Here is a 9222-nt window from a genome sequence, read left to right on the forward strand (position 1 = left end):
ATTGCATTGGTGTGGCGTTAATCCTTGGATCGGTCAGGGCAGAGCAAAAGTCAAACAGACACATTGAACTCAAAAACTCGTCATTCATTGTGCCTCATATCAGCCAGTATTGACCATAGCATCCATTCAGCCACTACTAATCGCTTGCTTCCGCCCAGGATCCCAACACCACCCGCTTCCCCTTCATCATGGCGCTTCCAGTCCGGAGGTCTCGCTCCTTAGGCATCTCGTGCCTCTATAGCGATTGGCTACAGATGTCGTGAGTGACCTCGGGTTGAGGAGGATTAGTGCAAGTGCCACTTACGACAGCGATGGTGCGAGTAGCAACGCCAGAGTACTGATGTTTAGAGTTTGGGTCGGTCAGAAAGAGGATGGTGAACTCCATTGCTGTTGGGATGGCGATGATTGGATAGTGATGGCGAGGCTTACACTTGGAAAGACTAGGACTTTTATGCTGAAGGAGAATCCTTAACGAGATATGTGATAGTTCGGTACTGGAGATGCGTTGCAGATGGTGACGAAGTGAGGCGCGTCTGCGAGGCTGATAGGTTGGCTTGGTCGAAAGATCTGAATGCTGACAGCGCATACATCTTGTTCAAGAATGCGTCCAGTAATTTCGGAAAGTCTGCTTACTGGTGGGCTTTGTCGCATTTTCGCAGCACTTATATAGGGTTCGAAAAAGCAAGATTCAAAAGGAGGTTTGATCGAAGGCGTTGGCAACTTTATGTACCTAGGTATGTAGTCACACCACCGCTTCCTGCCCTGACGACGCATCACTCAGTACCCTCTACACCATTGCGTCCCGGCTTCGCAGGTTTCACGGCATCGCGCTTCCAGCTTGGCCATGTCCCTGCTTCTGCTTCATCTTCAGCTTCGCGCTTCCAGCTTGGCCATGTTCCTGCTTCTGCTTCATCTTCAGCTTCGCGCTTCCAGCTTGGCCATGTCCCTGCTTCTGCTTCATCTTCAGCTTCGCGCTTCCAGCTTGGCCATGTCCCTGCTTCCGCTTCATCTTCAGCTTCGCGCTTCCAGCCTGGGGTGCTGGGCTCGGCGTTGCGCTTCCAGCTCGGCCATGTCCCGAGGGCGTGCGGCTCTCGAATATTGATGGTGGTGGACTGGGAACTTTGTTAGTATGAGACGTGCTTTTTGATGAGTGGGAAAGCGTACGGTTGGTGCGAGTGGAGTAGGTAGAGCCATGACGATAACGCTCATAGTCAAAGCGAGGGAGAGGATTGTGACTCTCATGATTGGCGATGCTGGCTCGGTATGATTTGGTGTGATGTGATTTGCGGATGATAGTGGATTTTTGGAGATGAACAGAACCTCTTATATGTGCTCGCGATGCTGTGTCCTGATGTTCAAGGTTCTCAGAGTACTCCATGCACAATCATTGTGGCTCTTTCTCAATTAGGAAGGGCCAAGCTAGATCGGTGGGTGAGGAAGATGACAGAGCATCACAGAGTCCTGGAGTGTACAAAAAAGGAAACTGTCCACGAGGATCTGACGATGGGTAATTGAATGGCTTCTCAGTGTGTGTTGGGTCACGAGCGGTAAGTGGTGGACATGGTCCGTTGTCGTGGCTTGAAAGTACTGGAAATCCTGACTGTGCGTACTCGTTCTGTTATCATGAAATCCAATGCCTTATAGTGCGTTTCAGCGCGCATGAGATAAGTGATAGTTGGATTGATGAATGTCTGTTGGTCGCACAGTCGAATTGACCTCGGGATGTGAGACATTATTGTACTGTCGAACTGTTACTTCTTACTGCGATAATCAGACATCGAAGAGGATATCTACGGAGACCTTCTCAACTTGTACTGACTGGCGAATGTTGTTGACTGCATCCAGAGCTGTTCCAATCTTCTAATGAGCTTTCTCCAAATTACCTGAAGCTTATCCACTGATTCTCATGCTTTCAGTGTCGACTTCCTGTGGAAGCTTCTAAGACCTCCGAGTGTAGAGCGGACGTACCGGTCAGGTCAACAATTAACTCACAATGTAGTAAGCTGATGAAAGCTTGGGCATTGTTGTCGATGGTGTTCTGCACCGCCACCTGGCTAGCGCCAGGCGATGCTGAATTCATTATTGTAACGGTACTGAAGATAATCGGTATTGGGCAATGGATATTGAGGTTCACTGAAGTTGTATTGTACTCAAGCCGTGTGGTTATATACTGTGAATGAACGGAAAGAAGAACTGACCATGAAGCTGTTATGTTACTGATACTGTTTGAAGAAGTCTGGTCCAGTCGGTCCTTTTACACAACCTCATACAGTGCTGTAACATGACCTCTTACTGTACTGCGACAATTATTGGTACTTGCCAAAATGTATGGACCCCCCTAAGTCTGGGGCACTAGCCCATATTCCCTACATCATGCAGGAGCGAGAGCTCCCGAGTGATTGTATGTCTTTGGTTCAACAGATGTGATACATTGGTAGATCTACTGCAGGACATAAACGTGGATAATGACCACTCACAACCCCTGTCCGCACAGCGAAACCACGGTGCGCATGTAGTATCTGTATCAAGGTCCCAAATTCAGGGGGGTCCATACATTTTGGCAATCATTATAGTCGGAACGCTCAAAGGTCCAAAAAATATAATGCCTCATCCTGAGTCCCGTTCCTGTCTGGATGAAGTCGAACCTGCTTCTTTCGCCGTTGGTAGGCTATGTCTTCCAAGGCTTCCTCAGCAAGGCGTACACAGATAAGATAGACCATATCTAGACCCCGGCTGTTGCGTGCACGGTAAAAAGGAAACGCCTCGTATAATGGTTCCGAAATGTACACACCCACCTGAACTTGGTTCACTACTGCCACAGATTTACTTCATGTAAGAATGCAGGCTTCTAAGTGGCTGTTTATATCTTGATTGAGAGAAATGACAGTCTGGTACATGTCCTGCAGGGCAACAACGTGGTGAATGACCACTCACAAGGCTGTCCGCCCTCATGAATTACGGTACGTACCTACCGTACGCATCAATGTACCAAGGTCAGGGGGGTCTGCACATTTTTGCAGGCACCAATATTGACGTTCTACTAAATCTGAGAGTTCAGTAAAGCGTGACAGAGACGCCGCTTCCCTTTGCGTGAGGTATCGCATCGACGAGGGAATATAATTCGATTTCATCACGATGTACGATCAGTGCTTTTTCCTGCATATATGCATATAAATGATGATGTTGACCTCTTTGTTCCGTACGCTGATTCGATTACCCAATCCTGCTTTTCACATCGCAGCATATTTCTCAACTTGTTAGAGAATTTTGTCCTGGTACCGCAAGTATTGCGGTGCAATCTACATAAAGCTGGCGGACTTTACTTGAAATAAACTAGATACCAATCGCGGACTGCTCCCGGGCAGAAGTCCACATCTAACCCATCCCCCTTGAGGTGCAAGGTAACTAGAATTATTTGTTCTGGCAGAGCATCACTGACGGGGTCTAGTGAATTATATGCCTGACTTCACCTCGTCGTATTCCGTTCAGAATATCTAGCCAAGTTCTCGAATGGTTTCGGAGCCCCTGCTCTCGTGCTGAGCTTCAGTTCTCTGCGCCCTGTCATGTTGTGCATGATGCAGAGGTGGCATTCACCCTGCCACAAGGAGGATCGACATGTTTTTGTGGGGATCACCGATACTTACGTCTTTTTGGTGAAGCAACCGCGTCTAGATCATTGCTTGTACCGTGTTGTAAAAGTCTCCGGATCAGAGTTCACCTACGTCACCATCCTTGTCGGCCTCTTCGTATGGGCATTCCTAGGCATTCCATATGGAACGGCTAACACATACAAAATCATCATCCCAGATGCGCAAGCCATTATTAGTTTTGTCTTTGACGCCTTCCTGATGCGCAAGCAATTCAATCAACATGACAATCTGCTCATTGTCGCTGGGTCTCTACGCTCCCGCGTCAGCAGTCACAAATGTATGATTGGACACCTTGTTGCGACTAGAAAGTTTCTCAAGATCGACGCAATCAAGTTCCAGACGCCTCTTGTAAGGATGGTATTAACCAGGTTTCCGCAGGAGAACCGACTGACGAGGAGGTCAAGCGCCATATCATTGTTCCTCGGCCATATCGGCACTGTCCTTGGCTTCTGGTGCTATATATTCACCTGGCTATGATTTGGGCCGTACTGCGGATGGTCAAGCGCCTGGCAGCTTTACATCAATTCTGCAACTTCAGCGCTCATGGTGCTCCTGTTGGCGTTCCTTGCGAACGTTCGGGAGCGACACAGCCGTTACCAGGCCGAATGTCTCACAGCTATCTGGAAAGCTGATTCGGCGCTTGAGCTCAGGCTTCGCGAACTAACCCGCGACCGAATCGAAAATCCTGGGGTTGTTATGCACGAACAAAAGTGAAGCAACATCCAGCGCCCGATCGATTCTTACGCAGATTTGGTCGGAACCCTTGCGGGCGAAGCGATTCTGATCCTCGTTATCATTGTTTGAATTTCGTGCGGTCCCGCATTGCACTTCGATTCCAGTAGGTGGCTCCTGATGGGTACATATGCCGGACTCGTGGGCTTTAATGATGGCCTCGTGCTGCGTAATATCTGCCAAGTTTTGGGAGACTACAAAGACGAACAATCTGTCCAAGGCAATGCTCCGGACAGGTAACTTAAGAGCACATGGACTATTAGCGTCAACATTGTTTAGCGCTTCAGTGCTATCTGTACTGAGGTATGAACGGGTACTAACTGTGTATGCTCTTTCCAGTCATGGACGCTGAAGGAAGGTGTTGATCTGCACAAGTGGCAGCGATCCTTCCCACAATTATCTCCCCACGCCCTTGTCTCAAGCATAGCCACAGCTTCCCTTACAAGGCAGCTTGCTTCTCATATGATGTTCCTGATTAAGTCGGTATAGTCAATGTTCTCAATATGTTACTTGTGTCTTCTTTGTCGCCGAAGCATGTTTCCCTAGCGGGATCCCGTCTTTATCGCAGTCTCGCTGCGACAGCATAGTAGCTGACCAACCTCACCAACCCCGCATTATTCACATCATCGAATCAGTGTATCTTCACCCTACCAATTTCTACCTTCTTTGCGTAGGAGTCCTTGTTCGTCACAACTTCATTTGTCACTCTTAGCAGTTACGTTAGCCCTTGCCGTTATTTAGACCTCAAAACCATTCTCCCAGGTCTTTGCACTCTTCACATACAAGATCAATGGAGAAAGTAATTCTCTTCTTCTATGTTCTCCTCGGTGTAGGTTTTCTTATCGTAGTACTCTGGATTGTAGTCCGCATGCGCCAATACGGGCATCTCTGCTTTGCATCACGTCACAAGACCGCTGATGTAAAGCGAGGCTACGCCTTGTCAGAGTTTCCGTCCACTCACCAATCGTCCTCTGAGACGCTAGTCAAACGAACCTCCCACGACTGCAGGATCGGTCGATAACCAGCCAGAAACTGAAGGTCGCCCCGAACCGCGACGATTCGGAGGTAAGAAGGATCTGAAGCCGCTTCAACTTGCTAACATGATGCGAGAGGAGATCAGTGGAGGGTGCGGAGGGTTCGTGTTACGCAACGGGAGCGCGTGGAAAAGGGTGATGAAAGGGGTTTGGGGACTGAAGATGCCGCAGTCTGCTCGGTAAGATAGATGTGAGGTGGTTTCGGTGGGTTCCCTTCCCATTTTTAAAGCTCAATTCATTTCTAGAATGCTCTTCTCGATTCCGTGTGTACCTTTTTGTTCTCTTCTTGTTATTTCGTGATCTTTCGAGATGCCGGTTTGCGTCGATTCGAGATTGTTTCTGGCATGCATGTGCATTGTACATTAACAATGGCGCGAGTGAAACAAGTGACTTCACAGTGAAGTTTTGTGGGACTGCGTATTGATTGTGTGTAAGTTCACTGGTTTTCGCTCAAACTATACTGTTCCACTCAGTCTAATCAGCTCTCAACTGATGACTCATACCGCAGACCTGTCCCTCCCACTCGACCTTAAATGTCGAACCTGTTTCACTTACGGAACGTCTCACCTCTACTGAGTATCTCATCTCTCAGGCGGCAAACTTGCAGGCCTTCTCGTTGGCTTGACGCTGGGAATTTCCGCGCTGTTGAGAGCTTTGTTCGTATTTCTGCGATATCGAAAGAAGATTGCTGCAAAAATCTCCGGACGGAAGAAACGAATCCACCTTCTGATTGGAATGGTCGTGGCTGGGATTTGGCTGTTTGGCCCGCCTATGTTTCAGGAGTGACGCGCAGATGAAGAACCAGATCTTGAAACTGGGACTGTGCCTTTGGATCCGACATCTGCTAGTCCATCGGCCGTACGGCACGTTTAGTCTAATACTCTAAAGTAGCTATGGTCAGACATTTTCTTAGCCGTTATGTCATCCTATCCTCTGCAAAATCCTGCGTTCGTGCAATGCGATGCATTATCAAATACTTTGACTGACTTCACAAACAGAGCATTAGAGAACGTGTTAGAAGTTACCAAACATTATGTGCGAACAGCATAGCTTAACGAAGCTAGCCCTGCTTCATTATAGCAATTCGTTTAGCCAAAGCCGTATAGTGCTCCTTTGAAACTAGACGCAGCTTCTATTATATCGTACCGGACTAGTGGCCGTTCATTTTAGTAGAAATACAAACCGCAAGTCTCGTTAATTTGCGAACCAGGGCCTACATTATCTTTAAAAGCATTCTACCGTCCAGCTGGAAGATGACATATCTGCCTAGCCTGACAGCAGATTTGAGCAAGTCACTACCTGCGGAGTCTAAACTCAGTAAGCCAGAGGCTAGCAGAAACACTACTGATACAGGTCATAATGAGCGTAATGAAGTCTCTCGCTCATCAGATATTGTAGCGCGGACCGTAGGGCTCAATCGCAATTCTTTGCCGACTCATCCGTTGTCGCCCGGTGTACTCAGCGAGTTCCCTCCATTTAAATACACAACGCCACCAGTGCGCCCTCAACCTCATCCCTTGCAAGTAGCAGCGAAGCTAGCACTGGGCTCACAATGTCTGGACAAGGAAATGTTGCCACTGACCTTAGTATACGAGTGAGAAAGCTCCAATGAGAAGTGCCGAACGCCGCTACTGACGCTCTCTCAACTGTCAGCCTCGAAGGACATTGAGCCGTGTCGTAGCCCGAGTTCCGAGAAGCGAGGATAGTAGTAGGTGACTGGAAGTCAACTTGATGTAAATTTAGAAGCTCTTGAAAGGAAATTCTCCATGAACCTTCATCTTCCTCTTTTCTGGTCCCAGCGCTGCGAACAACAAAAGTTCCCTCATTCGATCTCCACAGATCTAAGCGCATCAATAAAGGCTATCTCCTTAGTATCCACACAACTTGAACATGTGAGTGCAGCCTCAAGATTAAACGGTGAGGCCCCTCACATATCTCTGCAAGATTGATCCACAATCCGGGTAAATACCCTGGCTGGCTTGATAAATCAGCACCTTTTGCCCGGGGCCCCGCAATCAACGTCAATCTATTTGGACAAATGACCTTCTCGAGCGGCAGCAGCCGAGGCTTCCATCAAGTGTTCTACCGGGCCGATCATGCGTACCTTACATTTCGCACACCGTTTCATCCAATAGAAACGAGGACAGACCCTGAGCATCGACGTCCGTGGAATGACCGAGATCCTAGATTTCGCCGCACTTGTGCATCCGCGGCATCCTAAATGAAAGTGTCAAAATGTGTCTGCCACAGCAAGCAAGAAACAATACGGAAGGCTGATCCTCATTTCCGTCTTAGAGGCAAAGCTTGAGTATAAGAGGAGATGTCTTTGTCCTGCTCTTGTATCATCACGCAATCCCTCGTGACAATCTCATTCACCATGGTTCACTACAGCATCCTCGCGTCTGCTCTCTTGAGTGTCGCTGCCGCACAGTCCCTCGGCAAAGGCAAGGAAGTGCATCCCAAGCTCACTACCTATGAGTGCACCAAGCAGGGAGGCTGCAAAGCTCAAGACAGCTACATCGTTCTCGACGCCGCCATCCACTCGATCCACCAGAAGAATGATACAACCAGGGGCTGCGGCAACTGGGGCAGCGGGGCGGACCCGGCTGTGTGCCCCGACGAGAAGACGTGCGCGAAGAACTGCATCCTAGATCCAATCAGCAACTATCACGACTATGGTATCTTCACCAATGGTGCAAGTCTCCGTATGGATTTCTATGGCAAGGACAAGAAGTTCCAGAGTCCTAGGGCGTACCTTCTCGGCAAAGCCGAAAAGGACTACGAGATGCTGAAGTTGACTGGCAAGGAGTTCACCTTCGACGTCGATGTGTCGAAGCTGCCATGTGGTATGAACGGCGCACTGTACCTTTCCGAAATGAGGGCAGACGGTGGCCGATCGAATTTGAATCCCGGAGGTGCCAGCGTCGGTACAGGATACTGCGATGCTCAGTGCTTCGTTACGCCCTGGGTCAATGGTGTCGTAAGTTGTCAAACTTGATATTTTCCACGTATATACTTATGACCCGTAGGGTAACATCGATGGATCTGGCGTCTGCTGCAACGAAATGGACATTTGGGAAGCCAACAGCCGTTCCACCCAGATTGCACCCCACACCTGCAGCAAGCCCAGCCTCTTCAAGTGCCAAGGCGCTGAGTGCGGAGCCAACGGCCTCTGCGACAAGAACGGCTGCGGAAAGAACTCCTACCGTAACAACGCGAAGGACTTCTACGGTCTTGGTCTCAAGATCGACACCAAGAAGCCCTTCACCGTGGTTACCCAGTTCCCCGCCAAGAACGGTGTTCTCCAGTCCATTGAGCGCAAGTACGTTCAAAATGGCATCGTCTTCGAGGACCAGCCCAAGAACATTACCTTGAATGACGCCACCTGCGCTGCTAGTGGTGCCGACACGTTCATGAAGTTGGGTGCCATGAAGGGAATGGGCGATGCGCTGAGCCGTGGTATGGTATTGGCGATGAGTGTTTGGTGGGATGAGGGCGGCTTCATGCAGTGGCTTGACGGCGGAGAGGCGGGACCCTGTGATGCCACTGAGGGTGACCCAAAGAACATCGTCAAGGTGCAGCCTGCGCCTTCCACAACTTTCTCCAACATCAAATGGGGAGAGATCGGGTCGACTTTCAAGGGTAAGAACCAGTGGACTGCATAGACATGTAGTGTTCATGGAGAGATAGACCTTACAAAGTAACGAAGAAAGCTTAGAGATGGGGGGTAACGCTCCAGGCGCCGGGGGTATCGGTACGTCGGAGGAAACGAGATTAGGAGGCGCGTGGTCCGTGCCCACGCGGTT

The 9222-nt window shown here is 49.3% G+C and overlaps 3 protein-coding genes across 3 annotated transcripts; 2 read left to right on the forward strand and 1 right to left on the reverse strand.

Moving 5' to 3' along the window:
- Positions 1–773: 773 nt before the first annotated feature.
- Positions 774–1325, reverse strand: BU25DRAFT_451518 (uncharacterized protein; the record flags this gene model as incomplete). The annotated part of the gene is made up of 2 exons (XM_033709757.1): positions 1165–1325; positions 774–1112 (listed from the first exon to the last, which is right to left on the reverse strand). The coding sequence occupies exons 1-2, from the start codon at positions 1240–1242 to the stop codon at positions 774–776; spliced, it is 417 nt and encodes a 138-aa protein (XP_033557519.1). The 5' UTR covers positions 1243–1325.
- A 2238-nt stretch (positions 1326–3563) lies between these two features.
- BU25DRAFT_425082 (uncharacterized protein) lies at positions 3564–4127 on the forward strand (the record flags this gene model as incomplete). The annotated part of the gene is made up of 1 exon (XM_033708324.1): positions 3564–4127. The coding sequence occupies one exon, from the start codon at positions 3564–3566 to the stop codon at positions 4125–4127; it is 564 nt and encodes a 187-aa protein (XP_033557520.1).
- Positions 4128–7793: 3666 nt separating this feature from the next.
- BU25DRAFT_425083 (glycoside hydrolase family 7 protein) lies at positions 7794–9081 on the forward strand (the record flags this gene model as incomplete). The annotated part of the gene is made up of 2 exons (XM_033708325.1): positions 7794–8396; positions 8446–9081. The coding sequence occupies 2 exons, from the start codon at positions 7794–7796 to the stop codon at positions 9079–9081; spliced, it is 1239 nt and encodes a 412-aa protein (XP_033557521.1).
- Between the last annotated feature and the right edge of the window lie 141 nt (positions 9082–9222).

The sequence above is a fragment of the Macroventuria anomochaeta genome, assembly GCF_010093625.1.
Source record: "Macroventuria anomochaeta strain CBS 525.71 unplaced genomic scaffold BU25scaffold_38, whole genome shotgun sequence".
Classification (NCBI taxonomy): Eukaryota; Fungi; Ascomycota; class Dothideomycetes; order Pleosporales; family Didymellaceae; genus Macroventuria; species Macroventuria anomochaeta.